The sequence below is a fragment of the Sipha flava genome, unplaced genomic scaffold (genome assembly GCF_003268045.1).
Source record: "Sipha flava isolate LNK unplaced genomic scaffold, YSA_version1 132_pilon_pilon, whole genome shotgun sequence".
Classification (NCBI taxonomy): domain Eukaryota; kingdom Metazoa; phylum Arthropoda; class Insecta; order Hemiptera; family Aphididae; genus Sipha; species Sipha flava.
In genome coordinates this window covers 559,790-577,236 of record NW_020271758.1, presented here as the reverse complement: position 1 = coordinate 577,236, position 17,447 = coordinate 559,790, and the positions used below count along the sequence as shown (strand labels likewise).

The 17,447-nt window shown below is 28.8% G+C and overlaps 1 protein-coding gene and 2 long non-coding RNA genes across 5 annotated transcripts in view; 2 read left to right on the top strand and 1 right to left on the bottom strand.

Annotated features, from left to right (window-relative positions):
* LOC112694677 (protein quiver) overlaps positions 1-8,612 on the bottom strand; it is a 41,734-nt gene extending 33,122 nt beyond the window's left edge. For 2 of the 3 annotated variants that reach the window (XM_025570227.1, XM_025570225.1), the window contains exons 1-3: positions 8,504-8,612; positions 7,276-7,521; positions 2,587-2,674 (exon numbers count right to left, since the gene is read on the bottom strand). In XM_025570227.1, the coding sequence (XP_025426012.1) occupies positions 2,587-2,605 (19 nt within the window). In that variant the 5' untranslated portion in view covers positions 2,606-2,674; positions 7,276-7,521; positions 8,504-8,612. Of the gene's footprint in view, positions 1-2,586; positions 2,675-7,275; positions 7,522-8,245; positions 8,449-8,503 lie in introns of those variants that run through there. The other variant, XM_025570226.1, reaches the window with a different exon arrangement.
* Positions 8,613-8,975: 363 nt separating this feature from the next.
* LOC112694679 lies at positions 8,976-14,482 on the top strand. The gene is made up of 3 exons (XR_003149592.1): positions 8,976-9,260; positions 14,199-14,333; positions 14,396-14,482. It is a non-coding gene; the product is annotated as an uncharacterized LOC112694679 (long non-coding RNA).
* Positions 14,483-15,181: 699 nt separating this feature from the next.
* LOC112694678 lies at positions 15,182-17,082 on the top strand. The gene is made up of 5 exons (XR_003149591.1): positions 15,182-15,268; positions 15,493-15,654; positions 16,592-16,667; positions 16,765-16,814; positions 16,997-17,082. It is a non-coding gene; the product is annotated as an uncharacterized LOC112694678 (long non-coding RNA).
* The last annotated feature ends 365 nt before the right edge of the window (positions 17,083-17,447 follow it).

Below are 17,447 nucleotides of genomic sequence, written 5' to 3'. Positions count from 1 at the left end.
GTATTACCATCTCCATAATCTGAACCTATTCTGTACTTATTACACGAATTTACGCTAATATTTTTTTTTATTTTTTTTTATTATTAACTTAACAAATTTTACTGAAAATTAAAAAAATCGTGAAAAAAATATTCTGAAAAGATTGTTATTAAATTATGAAGTTGAATCATAAATACTTTCAGAAAAGTAAATCTAATAAAACGGCCATTACCAAATTTTACAGACCTAAAAAGTTTTTAAAATGTGTATTAAAAATGTAAATTTAACTGAAAAAATGATTAGGGTACTTTATGAAAAAAAAAAAAAACAGAAATTGATCGTCAGTTAATATAATATGTTGAAATTAGTGAATACTCGTACATTATTCATAAATATCATATAATAATAACTACGATTTATTTGACGGTTGTATAGCTATTTTGAAAACGATTAATTTATAAATAAATTGAAATGTATGATCGTGACTCACTTATTTTATTAACCTACAGCGTGTTAGGTAATACTTTTAAAAGTCTGTAACACGTGAACATAGCGGTGTATCGGAAATTTCGTCGTGACAACGCAGAATATAGTGATGCATTATTGTATTTCAGATAATTATGAAACGTTTATTGTTATTACGGACGTGATATTTACAACAGTCATGTTTTTTTGATCAGTTTACCGGAAAGTTGTTGTCGAGTTGTGCCCATGTTTACTCGTTTCTTTTTTTTCTTCGAAACTATACGTGTATACGAGAGAACTAGAAAAACGACTGCTGCAGAGTTTATAATCCGCGTGAATCCTATTTTGTTGCCATTCGATAGCGTTACTCGAAAATGATTAGGTTAACAAAACCGAGAGTTTGCACTAGATGTATCGCGAAATCAACCGGCAGATGAAGACGAAATCGTGGGGTCGACGAGAGCGAGAGGTGAGTTTTTGTATTATCCCGTGAACCGTCTTCGGGCTACTGTTGCGCTATCACTACTATCACACTATGTTATTTACGATAATATACGCACGGATGTATACTAACGAGATCACAAGAGCGACGTGCGTGCAATAACAAACGGATTTGTTTCGCACATACTGGTCAGCGTTATCAACACTACTTAACATCTGTCGTCCGGATTACACGTTTATTTATTTATTGTTTTTCGTTCCAAACTTCTGGTGTGCGTACACGATTCATTAATTTTACACATTAACGGTTTAATTCGGTTTTAACTTAACTAGATAGTCTTGGGTCTCACAATTCATTTAACTACTACGGTTTGTATCAATTGTTTCTTAATCGACGCGAAATCAACGGATACGATTTTAATTTTGAGAAGTTCGGTTACTTTATTCTGTTTTATTTCGTTTTATTTTGTCTGCGTACATTTTAATCGATCTCGTTCTCGTGTGGTCAAATATTTCGGTTAATGTTTGACATGAATTGTTTGATGTTGAAAATAATTTATTGGAAATAATAACAATTATATTAATAACGAAAAACAGAAATCGTCCACAGAAACGCCGTCTAATCGCTATGGTTTTGGGTTGGTAAAAATTAATGTAGGTTAGTGTGATAGACAGAAAAATAAGAGAACAAATGAAAAGTATAATGAACTTCGTTTGAACTTCATAAAAAGTTAATGGTTGTGTATTAACATTTAGTTCGACCGAGTCGACACGGAAGTCAAATCAGCTTTTAACTTATAACTTTTTCTTAATCATGCACACCGACTTACGACTGAGTTAGAAAGAGATAGAGAGAGAAAAACAAAATCATTAACTTGCCCACCAGCGCTGATGGAAACAGACGGACGGACAGACGGACGGGCGCACGCACATGCACACGTCACCGCGAAATGTTTACTGTCGTTCGCGTGCAATAACGATCACGTATCTTCTGCGTGTAACCGTATCGCGCGAACTGTATCGTTCGGACGCGTCACGTCGCCTACCGACGCCTAAAAATAAACGCAAGCCCGGAGGTGGTTTTTGAACGGAGTCCAAGTGACGCGCACACGCCCCGCAAACCTTATCCCTTGCGCTTTCCCACTCGTGTCCCTCGCACAAACCTCGAGCCAGGAAAACGTTTGTTCGAATACATGTGCACCGCTCGTTCACACCGTCGCGCGTCGTGTCGTACACATTGTTATACAACACTATACGCGTCTAAACACGTGTTACGCGATTTTCCCGACTAGATCTCGTCGGCGATCCGAACGAACCGGACCGACGACTCGGACACAGGGCCGCAGCAAGGGGGAGGCGGCAGATGCCTACGCCCCGGGCGCAATTACTGGGAGAGCGCAAAAACGAAAAATCTTGCGTTTAACGTTAAAAATTACAACGGTCAATGTCGTATATTTCGTTTACAAAATCTTTAACATCCTTCTTATTGATTAAAGCAATCATTGAAAACAATATCTAATAAGCGTAATATTTTGTAAGTTAAAAATACGTAAGGGGGCGCGTTTTGAAGTTTCGCCCCGGGCGCAATGTTTGGTTGCTACGGCATTGCTCAGACATCGCGAGTGATAAACGTCCGAGTAAAGTGCGTGCACACGTCGTTCGCGCGCCCAAAGCGATGTTGATTTATTCGAAATGTTTTACCTGCGATTGTCCACCGCATTTTTCGCTCGTGGATCGTGGCTTCGGTGCGTGGTAGCGGGATACGTCACCCTTCGTTCGACAGGCTCGGCTGCAAAAAAAGGACAATCACATGTTGGTACGAAAAAATGTATGCGAGAAGAGTCGCTAAACCATACCGTGTGGACATTTGCTCCCCGTGCCAAAAACCCATCCCACTCTCATCCTTTAATATTATATTATTATGGCAGTGTGTGTATGTGTGGAGGTAATTCGTGTTGCGTAGTAATCGCGTGTGCGTTGTTTCGGAATTAGCGGTTAATCGTCAACAGTTTTTCGCCGACCTATAACTCTGGTCGGAGATTATATGTTATTGATATAAGGCTCGGTATCAGAAAAAAGGGGAAATATTTTGTTCTAGTTCGCACAATCGACACATATTTTTAGTTGAACAGTTTTTAACGGGATTAAAGTTTAATTTATTTTTTAATCGTATCGAAAAATAAAAAAATACAATAACTGGTTATATTTATTTTTTATAAATTCACTGAAACATTAGCTTGGGCTTATTTGGATTTCTCTAACGATTAACTTATTATAAATTGTGTCTGCTAAATTATTAATTTATCTAAACATAAGTAGGTATGCAACTTAAAAACACATTAATAAGAATATAATTATAGAACACATTTTAAACTTGTGTACCTATTTCATTTAAAATTTAACTTCTACTATGGTATAAAATCTATAAATCAATCACGTATATCAATTTAAAATTGTGACATATAAGATATGTTATGTATATAAATAAGCTATTAATTTATGAGTGTAAATCTTTTACTAATTTTTATTTTATTTTTTATTATTTCATTGTGTATTACATATTTATTTTATATTTTTTATATATTTTATGATTCTATGCCTATTCAATGTTATATAAATAATTTAATAAAAATTATAGATTTTACTGGAAGACATATTTTCTATGACTTGTAAATTATATATTCTGAGTTCTATAATTGTATTTTATAGCACAATAATTTGATAGGTTTTTTTTTCCTGTGAATAAGTTTTTAAACATGATAATCGCTTTTTTAGTTGTTTGTTTGTTTGTTGGGTTGCACCCAATCATGTTGTAATAACTTTTTAATTGCCATAAATAAGAAAAAAACAGTAATTTTTTTTTACTTGATGTTTAAAATTTTTTTGTGTAAAAATGTACAATTATTGCATACATAATGTGCAGACCTACAGTGCATGTATTAAGAAAAATTAATTTAACGTCAAAAATAATTGTTACTATATTTGATCAAATAATGAGATTATATTTTCACGCATGATAAATTATGTAGTATAACATGCTTTTGATTCGATCAACTTTTAGATGCAAATTAGTTTAGAATATTCGTATGTCTATAATATATACATATTACTTAAAATAATTGGTCAAAACTTCAATATGACGTAAAAGCGTACAAAGAGAAAATTAGTGAATAGATAATGGAATGAGTTTTACTTAATTTTGAAACTCTCATAAAGTTTAAAATTTAGGTCAACAACCATTTTCCACTCGAGTGACATATACATGAACTATTTATTTTTAAATTTTTAAAATTCATCACAAAAATAATTTTTTTTCTCGCAAAATCAAGTTATAAAACTTTTTGGAGTAAATTTAAGTTTATAAATTACTAACTTATCCGTAAACAGTAGTCGCTAATGACCTATCGGTAAGTTTCTTTAATCATCGACACCAAGCAAGCGATACACAACATTTTGGGCTGAATGCTCGTCCGCAGACTTAACTCCAACGCGGTCAACTTCATCACGTTTTAAACTAGTTAACTTCACTAATAATTGTATAATTTATTTTATAAATATTGTGTAACTAATTGTACATTGTAAAAATTTGCTATTGTATTCTGTATTTTAATATGGTGTAGCACATTAGATTACAGATTTAACTTATAAGTTATACTTAGTAACTTCACTAGTTTACCAATGTTATCCGATATACTAATGTTAAAAATTCAAATCCTAAGTTTAGATGATAATTTTTAGGAACGCTTTTGAAATGATAAAAAAAAAAACCCTGTGCATGCGACTACAGACGCGTTAATGGTAGTATTGATATAACCGTAACGGTGAGCCGTTTCATAATGCATCGACTTTGTGGACATTGACATTGCATGATTCACTCAAACTCAATTAAACCGTGTTGGTACATTTATCACATTGTGTTCCTGTTGACGGTGCAACGCGTATTCACTTGAGTGTATACGTGTACGCATTGAAATGTATTATGTAGAACGACGATTCGTCAAGAATGAGACCCGTCGTCGGGCTTTCGACGCAGGCCATACACGTAATGGTGATTTATCATCGGTGCGATAAACGGACGGAAAAAAAACAAGTGAATAGAAAAATTGACACAAGGGTACCCATACGCTACGGCTATCCTTATAGATACTTTGAATACATTTTCCTCCGCGCAGTTTTCAATCTATTTACGAAAAACTCGGAAATAATATTAATCTTCGTTATATTATTTGTTTGCATATGAAATTTTCGACTGATTTTTAGATTACACGAGAAAAGTATAGATAAAATTGATACAGCTGATAAATAATGACAAATACGATAAATAATAAAATATAAGTAAATAGGTAATTGTAGTTACAATAATTATAATAAAATCAATATTAATAATAATAGAAATCACATTCATTATATTTATCTCTATTATCTCGTTTCAATCGCGTCTTTAACAAGACATTTGTTCGTGAACACACGCATTTAAAGTTATACGTTAGAGATTTGAGATTTCGCTTCTTTTTATTTATCAATGTTCAAAGTTTCCAACAATGTGTGAACGATTAAACGAGTGTTTAATTTTGTGTGTTAAAACGTGATTTACTTAAAATAATTTGTTTGAGAAACGTGTTCCGTTCAAGTTGAAATTGTATTGTTATAAACTTTTGAAGGTGAATTTGAAGTTATTTTTGTGCTAACGGATCAATGCTGATCATGCATCAAAAGTCTGAGATAAATTATATTCTCTTTCTATTTGAAATGCAATTTTTACTCACTCCAAGTCAATTATTATCTTTTATTATGTATACAATTCTCTTGTAAACTGTTCTTTGAATGTTTAGGTCTAAAAGTTGTGGATTGAAAGTTCTGAGATTATTCGATATTGTAAAAATCAAGAAACTTTTTTTTTGCTGAATCTCCATTACACTGTAGTGAATACTATTAACGCTTTCCACCGTTTTTACTAAAAAATACGGATACTTGAAAAAGAGATTGAAGATTAATACAATTTCAAAACTAATTTGTTTTCAATAAAAAAAAAAAAAAAAAAAAAAAAAATGTATTGCTCGTTTTTATTATTATTCGTTTCTGCTGAATAGAATTATAGCATGTTTTATTTGATTCATTATATTAACAAAAAAAAAAAAATAAATAGTCTGTTTAAAAGAAATGTTTTGAATGCTCCGTGAAAAAAAAATTTAATTACAAATTCATAATCTTAGTAATAAATTTATAATATTACATTGATGAATTGGTAAGTTGTCATAGATACACGTCAAAAAAAAAGAGTAAACAAAATAAAAAATTCATTAAATTTGCTATGTAAAATTATAAGATTATTAAAAAAAAATATAAAATATGTACAAAAAAAAAAAAAACACTCAAAACATGCATTTATTGTATATGCAAAATAAAATAACGTAGCTACTCGTAGTATATTCGTAACAATCACGTTTTGTAATAAGTTATTACAAATCGTGTTTGTTTCTTACACTGCTATTCGCGTGGTATGTTAAAATAAATATGTAAATAGTACAAGTCCTCTAAGAGAATGTTTATTTGCATTCTCCGATCCCTTATAGAAGTGTCACTCGAAGTTAGATCAACGTGTACACGCGCATATATGTGCAAAACTCATGCTGAAATCTACAAAGATTTCACGAATCTAATCTGTGTGCCTGTTCAGGGCCTAAAATGATCCGATTACAGAGGATACACTTTTGATTGCAATTGCTATCATTAACAGATTTTCATTCCAAAAGAAATTGTGTAAGTTGTAGCACCCAAAATTCTGCACATATTAGTAATTTAGAGGACCCTATATGATTTTGAGGGAACACAATATTTAAACATATCCATGTTAAAAATAACTGGGGGTTTCCGAAAATTTTTCGCGACATTGAGAATGTTGCTTATGTGATAATTTAATATTTTATATTTATAAAATATGTTTATTATTTTAAGAAAATATGTGGTGAATTTTGAGTGAATCTAATAAAAAAATTGTTTATAACTATGTAGTTTTTATACTTTTAAAATATTAAAAAAATTGAGTTTCTTATTTCTCTAATGGTGTAAAGACAGTCGAGAAGTCTTATAGTGTTAAAGTAATTTTTGTCGTAATAGTGTGCTTCCTCCCTTCTCCCCAAAAATCAAATACATAATCGGCCCCCTCCGAAATAAAAATCTATGTACCACTGACGTTAATTATAATATTACAGTCTCGACGTTGTGTTCTACGTATAGAGTATTGGTAGACCCGGTTTCTGATTTGGGCCTGATAGCGAAATTCAAGAAGAGGCATATTTTATCTTGAACCGAAATAATTTTTTTTCGATAGCAAATATTGTAGTTAGGGCGGTGTATTAGCGAAGGCGCTTGTGTTCAATATATTAGTACCTGGGTTATGTTTCCGTCAGTAACACTGCGCAAGATAGCGTGCGAAAGACGTCTGAGGCGATGCGGCGCGAGACGGATTTAAAGACTCGGCCGGAAGAACTATCGAAGTAGCGCGATCGACGACGGGCTTGCAGATTTAATGCGATCGGAAAATAGGAGCCCAGGCCCAGGCGAATCGTATACCGGTTTCCATAACCTCCCGACAATCCAGCACACAGTCTCAAATGCCGAAGGTGGTCCGTAGAGCTGAAACAAAGACATAGAAAACGTGAAGGCAAATCGTTTCGAATGCATCCGTTAAATGGAAAATATAATAATAAATTGGCATCAGTGTATTTGCGATAAAAACTAATGTTCTTATAATTTATTGTACAGTAACAAATCATGATTGAATGCAGGTACAACAAAATTATTAAAAACCATTAAATATTTCAAACAATATATACATATTAATGTTAATACAATGTCGAGTACAAAAGTAAAAGTTCTTTCCTGGAACATTTGCAAATATTCACGACCGGCTCATTATAGAATAGTGCGTAGAAACGCACTTTAATTTTACATTTAACTTACATTGATATTGTTCAAAACATTTAGTGATTTTCGATAAATCCTTTATGCATTTAACGATTAAAATTGTTATGTTTTTAAGAATATCCACGAGAAAAAGTGTTTATTATTTAATTATTTCTTGTATGTTTTATGAATTGAACTCTCAAAATATTGGACTCTCCACGTTTACCATACAAGAATTTCCTAAATAATAATAATAATAATAACAATATGTCGGGTTCGTGGTGGATGTGTAGCATTACGGTTTTGATTTTCGAGCGAAACGAACGAATAAAATAATCCGCGGTCGGGAAGGGAGAAAAAGACAAATACTTTGACAAAACGTTTCGGCACGCGTCCGATCGGATATCGTCGGACGCGTGAGGGAGGGAGAATAAAAAACGTGTCGAAAACGTACGATCGCGGATATCGACGCGTTCGATCGGGTGGGCAAACGACATAGCGTTAAAACTTTTGGAAAAAGCGCTCGACGAAATCTAAAATCGATCGCCGGAGTGACGGGAACTGTCGTGCGCGCAAACGGTCCCGGCGGAATTTCGCGTCGGTTTTCGGACGTTTTCGGCCGAACGTCACGCGGGAGCGAAGCTGAAAAATCTCGAAAACTTCGAGGCCCTGTTTTCCCCCAGGGGTAGGGGGTGTGGGATGGCGCGTTTACCTTTGCACGGGCGACGCGCGGCCAGCGGACGGCGACTGCGGCTAGGAGATCGACCGGAGAGACTGCGACCAGCGAACGGTTTCGTCGTCGCGTCCCGATATCGTCCGCGGGTTGATTATCGCCTATTAAACCGGTGGCGCGGAAGGGATCGCGTTACAATGCGTGTCCTATTTGTCCGTAATTTTTACCCCACCGCATCCCATCGTCTTTTGTCCGTTGGTCGTCTTCGCGCGCGAACGTTTACGAATTGATCGTACGAGACGTCGTCGGGGGGGGGGGGGAATACAAATAGGCGTACTTCCCGAGCGCACGGAACGTACGGACGTTTTAAGTTCATTTATTATTATCATTATTTTTTTTTTTTTACTTCTTCCTTTTCGCGCCGCGGGGGCATCCGGTCGTCACTGCACCGCTCGCGTGCGTCAATTGGTGCGCGTTTGCGTCTTAATTTTCTCCCGGTCGGAAGGCGCAAAGTTCAACAGGGACGGACGGACGGGGAATACGTATTCGAACTAAACGAACGTGTAACCATGACTGACGTGTTGGTTTATTTTTATTTTTTTCTTCGCCCCTTACAAAGTAAGACTAGCACGTGCATGCGATTAACACGAATCGCGTAGACGCGTTAACACACGGATCACGTATAGAGGTAACATGTAGAGCAGAAGAAGAAGAATGAACGAAACAACAAAGTCGGATCGAACGCGATGATGTAACTTCTGTTCCGATGTGTCATTGTTATTGATGTATCGTTATGGTAACTTTTTTTCTTCCACCCGGGCAAAAGTATTTTTTTTTTTTTTAATAATCGTTTTCATTTATATATTCTCTTGGTATAGTGATTATGATTTCCGAAACGACAAAAAAAAAAAAATTAATAAATAAACAAATATATTACAAGATGATCGTCCTATAAAAGTTTATGTTATAATATCTTCTTTTTCGGTTTTAATCTTGTTTTCACTTAAAATCTCGAATGTTTAACTTTTATGGTACCATTTTTTTTAAACCACTGTCAACGTTCTACACAGTCGAAGTGCATGGTTAATGATAATATTATATATTTTGTGTTCATTTAATGTGATAATATTTTATGTATTTTATATTTGTAGTAGACTATTATACTTAACGAAAAAAAGGAAAAAAAATTAAAAACTACGGCTTATAAGATATATATATATATATTTTTTTTTTTTGATAATAACTGCCTCGGCGAATAGAGCCGTTGGCTACAAGAATTTTTATTTTTATAAAAAAAAAAAAACAAAAATACAGTACATAGATATTTAGATAGAGTACTAGATTTTTTTTTATGTAATTTGGAATTGTTTAAGAATCTAAGTACATTATGAGTTTAGATTCTCAGATAAATGGTGAGATATAGTGGGTTGTACCTTTGTTGTTGTAGTTCGTACTTCCGGCCATTCGGATAAAATGTGTATAATCATTAGGTGATCATTACAAGTCTATACATATATTTTGTCTTGATAAAATTGTAAATTTATGATTTTTTCCCTTCTATTATAGTTATATTTAATTACTCTAACAGTGCATTTCATACATATGGTTTAGTGAATTAGTTTCTAATTTTTTGTTGTCTACGCCATAAACTGATTAGAAATTTCTACAATTCCAATATTCTTTACAGCTTACACTTGTTATATACATTATATATGCATTATATTATGTCATCCACGTTATATCATACACACATTCCCTGTTTAGATAAAAGTTCAATCAAATACTATTTTACTATTAAATAATAACTTTTTTAACATTATTGAATCAATTGAAACGATTTTATTGCCATATCAAAAATTTTCCAGTGTTCACCATAATTTTTTTCTGACAATACTATCGTATGCTCGTTTGAAAATACAAAACACAAATTAACCTCTCTGTTATACTTCAATGCTTCCAAATGCCGTCAGTCAGTTGCTTTGATAGTCACTGATTATGTAGTTAGCATGAATTTTTAATGTATGGAGGCCATACCGTAGTCAAACAAGTTTATAGCAGATGTTTGAAAATGCATTAATCTATATTAATTGTTATGAAATCGTTTGTCATTCAATTATATTTTGTTCAGAGATTTACAGTATACATATCATATAAAGTATAATCTATCAAGTGCATTATACTATCCGATTATCACATGCAAATAAATAAACGAATAGTGATTATTAATCATCGAGGTAAAGAATAGTTCATTTTTAGTGTTTAAATTATTAAGATACGCCATTGTATGCATCAGTATTTGTAGTATTCAAAAATATAGATATGAATAAAAATAAAAATATATTTGATTTAAGTAGAATGGTTGATAATATACCAACCGTGTCATTATTTTAGAGATTTTTCGTTTATCCATATTCATCTTGATGAATGGAGGTCAAAAGTTTTTTATTTTTTGTTAACTGCCATTTAGAACTGTAGCATGCTATATTATACGTACACTCTTAATAACAGCGAAGAAAAAGTAAATTTTATCGAAAACAACACTATGAATAGAAATAATTGAGAAAAAAAGTTACAATCATGGTATTAATTTGTGATGTTATAATTATTGTCTTGCTCAGTAATTACCATATATGTGATTTATTCATTTATTCATATGGTCATATTATACATGTTATATTTAATATACGGATAGAAAATGCATAAAATTAAAAAAAATATACTATAAGGGTTTGTCTGAGGGGTTGTCGTGCAGTGGCAGTTTTGTATCATATATGAGCGTGTGTTTGACTGAGTGAGAGAGAAATGATAAAACATAATGAGTGAAATGTATACAATAGAGTGTTCTTTAATTTTCAAATTTAAATTTGTCTCGGGATCACTTCCTAAAAACGTGTGTGTACATATAAAAATGAACTACGAAAAATATTGTATCAACTAAACAAGGTTGACCAGTGCCGATTTGCATTTTTAGTTTGAATTAGTTAATTTTTTTCAATATTTATGAGTATTTTTTATATTTTCTTAAATACTTATAAACAATACTCATAAATATTTAAAAAAATTAACTATATACATATAGTATATACTTTATATATTTACTATAATAACTATATTAGTATATATAGTATATACTTATATACTATATAAGTATTAACTATACTTTACTTTATTTTCTTAAATACTTTGTAAACCGTTTAGTAACTCAAAATTATTTATGTTATTTGTTTTAAATTAAACAAAATTATCTATGAATTACATACAAACAAGTTTCCATTATCTTCTACTGTTCATGAGATATATTGACTTAAATGTACAAACCTATTATATACTCAATACTTTTAGTGTTAACACTAAAAATATTATTATTAAAATATTCATTAGTTTATATATTATGTACACACGAGTTGGGCACACTAGCGACTACAGTCACGTGCGTGACCAAATTGTACGTGAAGAGATGATAATTTTTCTCCTGACTCACCAATTGATATACAATATTGTGACAACGATTTTGAAGACGTATCTCGATTCATTGTTGAAATTGATCGGTTAATGGATTTTATTTATTTTTGACCCAATTAAATCTCGCGAAAAGAATAATAATTTTAAAAACTTGGTAAAATTTATAAATTAACTTTTTGATCATGTTAAGTGAAAATAATTTAAAAGTCAATCTCGATTTCACTTTAGCACTAAATTAAAATATCATATTATAAGTCTACCTGTTTACATATTTTCTGCAGTATACGTCACGTTGAAAGAAAATTAGATAGATATTATTAAGAAAAAAAAAAAATAAATATTATGTGCTTATTACGATCAGATAACAATGGAAAATAATAATACAATTGCCATTAATATGATGTATTATATTTTTATCGATAAAAATATATAAAAAATAAACAATAAATATAAAAACTATTTATATTATTATTCTATATAAATGTGTATTATTTACACGTATAAACAGATTAAATTAATTCCCTATAATGGGGTAAAAATTTAATAGAAAATGCTTAATGATTGTATTTTAATAAATTTATGTACATTTGCGGAAAAATAAAATTAAAGAAGTACGTAAAAGTTGTACCTGTTTAAATTTCGATTAAAATTATTAGGTTTTCACTATGTATATAAGTGAATGTTTTTAATATAAATCGGTGTATTTACATGCTTTAAAATAACCTAGACACTTATTTTCATATTTTATGCCATATTGCCTAGTATAATGTCGTAATACCGGTAACACATATGTCATTTTTAAATATGTATTAAAAATATTACGGAATAAATTTAAAAAAATTGTATTTAGGATCCATAATACCGGAACAGAAACTAGAACTCGGATCCTTCTTTTGTATTTTTCAATAACCGGAACCCGAATCTTTTAATAAAATAATTGAAAACCGGAATCGTAAAAACTTAAAGGTTCCAGTCTCTAATTTGAACAATAGATGTATTTATTGTTATTCCAATATACTATTTTAACTCATTTATATTAAAAGTTATGGGTTTGTTAATATTTTTCTGAACTGAATATTTAATTGATTCAGATTTTATTGGTCACCATTAAAAAAATATGAAAAAAAGTCAATTGGTGTTTTCAATATTGATATTTCAGTAGGAAGTGAAACAAGTTCAAAGATTAAAAACTGAGAATTAGAACAAAAATTGGTTTTTCTTCATTTTAGTTTAGTTAATTTGTATTTAAAATATTTTTGATTATTTATTTGTCTATTTTTCTTCTGGATTTAAGTTGTGGGATTATTTATAAAAAAACTACTATCATTATTCACATCATGTTTTAGATTACATTATAATTTACATTAGGTATTAGATATTCATCAATATTAATATCAAGTATCAAATCATCATCAATAAAAACAGGTAAACTGTGTATATCTAAGTTTTCGTTTTCTACTTCTAAATTAGGTGGATTCACATATTGTTACAGTTCTTGATATTTATCTTGGAAAACCATTGGTGTTGTGTCATTTATATATATTTTTCATAACATCATCTAAAAACAATAATTCATAAATTAAAAGTTAAAAAAAACATATAGTAAAATAAAATACATACTCAAGTCAAAATCCACGTCTTAACAATCCAAGACATCATCACTAGTATCAACATTTATCAAATCAATTACCTATTTGAGTGTCACTCAAAATATGTTTTGCCACCTTAATCCTTTAAAAATAATCTATAAATTAGAATATAAAGTAAAATTCACAACATTTTAAATAAAATAGTTATAAAATATTATTAAAAACCTCTTTATGCACGAATTTTTATTATCAATACTATTAATATAATTTATGATAATATAATAACTATTAATTTTTTATTACTTATGTGGTATGAACATATCAATGAATATTACAATACGGTTTTATAAAAACAAAATATAAAAAGATAATTTATTATAGATATCTGTGTATCACCTATGATACATTTGCTCGTTAACGGTTTTCATTTGTATTATGTTACAAAAATCATAAAAAAATAATCTGTATGACATCAAATAATTTTTTTTAAAAATATATTAAAATATATTAATAATAATTTGGCTCCATACAGAGAATCTAAATGAACTCAAATTTTTGAAACTGCCTTAACCTTAACAGGCTGTAAAAATATTGGTGTATCAAATATATCAATGGCAGTCAATGTTGATACATCTCCAAACATATTTGAAAAAACTAAACATGTTTTATTCATATCTGATTAGGTTAGCTATGTATATCTGCTATTGTACGTTCAGTTACTAAAGACAAAACCAAAACAATTTCCAAACCCAGACCAAGTTTTGTTATTTGAATGGCAAATAATTGCAAGAGCATAGATCAAATGAAATCTAAGCTGAGTAATAATAAATATACATTAATATTATATAAATGTTTGTGTAAAAGTAAATATATTTTTTAGATTCAATTTATTATAATTTCCTTCATTTTATTGAGAATTATAAAATCATGCTAAAAGAAGCAACTACTGAGTATAAACAATTTCAAGCCGTCATAAATGTAATAAATAATTGAGTTGATGAAATATATCAAGATATGTATGAAAAAGTATGTTTTATATTTTCATAGTACTTCAGTTTAAAATAATATTTATGTTTATGGTCCTGCTAAGAAAGATTAAATGTAAGGTCATACTTTTGAAAGTATATGTAATATTAATTTGATATATTTTTAATAAGTAAAAAATGGTATGGAAAGAAAGAAAACAGGAATTAGCAAAATATCAGTAAATTGAAACTAATTAGATTTTTCGTAAGTTATATTTCAAGTGTACCATTTTTACTTAGCTTTTATATATTATATTGTTGTATCGAAACTGGAAGTTATTTAACCATATTATGTAGTTTAATTCTTAAATATTAATCATTTTTTGAATTTCACTATTATACATGTAAAATAAACATTGAATAATTTCATTGTTTTTATCAGGCGTATTATCATAAAAGAAGGTTTATTTTACTTTAAAAAATATTATATTTATAAAAAAAAATCTCCATGAATTACCAATAACAAAAGTGCATTTGTCTTAAAATAAATGGAACAAATTTAAAAATTTGCCCTTACAAGACATTATAGAATTGTTTGAATTTGTAATATTTCATTTTTGATATAAATGTTTTTTCGACATTTTAATTTAATAAGGTAAAAATTTAATATTTTATTAAAAAAAAATGTTTATAAGATTTAGAAATATAATGGTTACTGATTCATTAGAAGGCAAAGACAATATTATTACAGACGTGGAACAACATCAAGAGAAATAATAGCAGAGGCTGTAAGATGATATATTTATATTATTTAGTATTTATTTTACTTACAAATCTAAACTTCATTTGGTTATATATTTCTAAACATTCTTAATATTATTCATATATATATTGGATATTTTTTTATGTTAATCGTATAAATTAATAATTTATTTCAGTAGGTAAAATACCTTTTTTAGCTTTGATGTTCTCAATCAAAATTGATCTGTTTGAACATTTTGAATTTTTTTAGGCTGAAAAACAAATATTCAATTATATGGATGAAAAATTAAAAATAATTCACAGCTTGAAGAATACTAATGAAAAGTTACAAATTAAGAAAAACAAATATAAAGAGACAAATTCTCAAATTTGTCAACAATACTCGAGTTTGAAAAAACAAAATCTGATTATGGTATAGTTAATATTTTTAGTAATAGTGAATTTCTTTTACCATACTAATTTTACTTGATGAATATAAAATCTCCAATGAAATTAATTCAAAATTATCAGGTTAGGTTATGATTATGTAATAATTTAACTAATAAATCGTGTTTTATTCTAGGTATAAGTTAACACTAGAACAATATCTAGTTACGGTATATTCCTATTGTTTAGGATATCAGTAATATAGATAATTTAAGCATTATAAATATTGCAAATTAGTTGAAGGAAATGGGCATTTAATTTAATTTTAAATACTTCCCATACATTTATTAGATCTATCTAAATACTATATAAAATGCCAAATTTATTGAGCATAGTAATAATAACTAATATTGACTTAGTTTTTTTGTGCATTGAACGAATTGTTTTACTTATTTTTTCAATTATATATTTTTTGATTTCTTAATTGTTGTTCATTACAAAATTGTAAAATAGTTATATTAATTCATATTTTTGTTAATTATATGAAAAGGTTTTAGTATTATTAATCAAATATTTTTCACATTATTTAATGTAAAATACAGAAAAGTTGTTATTTATATTATATGGTTTACTTAATTTTGCTTTGACTAATATAATTAATATTTAGGCATTGTGCACTATGAAATATTATAAATTATAGTCTTATGCTATCTTACAAACACTTTGACCGATATTATACAGGTCCGAAGCGGGCTATGAACTTATAAAAATGAAGTTTGATATGAAATCCTGGGATTGTAACATTTAATTATATTGATTAATAATATTTCCATATCATATAGATATTATTTTTATCTAAATATTTAACTATTTTATTTTATAGAAAAACTCCAAAACAAATAGAAGAATTAGAATTTAAACTAAAGTATAAAAAAAAAAAAATTTCAATCATTATTTATTCATATTTTTTTTTTTTATTACAGAGAAGTTGAGATAACAGAAAAGAAACCTAGGACCAAACATATTGGAATATTAACAGACTTAAGCAACATTGGTTCAGTAAGTTAATCTTTTTATAATAGCTTGCCTATATTATAATATATAGATATTTGTTTAAATTATATATACGTAATATAATACTTTTTTTTGTATTTAGTTAGTGAAATTTAAATCAAAATCCGTACGAAAATGGGAAACAGCTACACAGTAAATAAATAAAGCTAATTAACTATTTTACTCATATTATTTTTTTTGTCTCCTTATTAATTTAAATTTTTGTTATAATTTTGATAACTCAATCATAACAAAACAAAATTTGAAATAAGCTTAGTTTTCCTAATTACAATAGAATATTAAATATTCATTAAAATAATTTGTATTTTTTGCAGGAATAAGGAAAATTTGATGTCAAATAATTATTAATAGTTATATAATATTAATTCACGTTGGGAAGAAAATAAATTTAAATTTAATAAACCATTTTTATTCTTTATATATACCCCCATATAAGTATTTATAATTTTTTTAAATTAATTTTGCATTTAAAAATCATGTTTTTTCAATGGAAAGATTTTATACATTTTTTTTATTTTTTTATTTAATAATTATTAATTATGCTTTATTATATAATATTTATGCTTTTACTTATTTGTTTATAATTCTGAATTAAATATAGATACTTTTTGTAATTTAGTACATTTATAAATTGTTAGTTATTACTTATTACCATTTTATTTATTTATTTATTTTTCTATATTAAAGGGAATCTTTTAAATAGAGTATTGACTATTTGTAAAAAGGATAAAGTATTGTTTAAATAATGATATTTAGTTGAGTTCA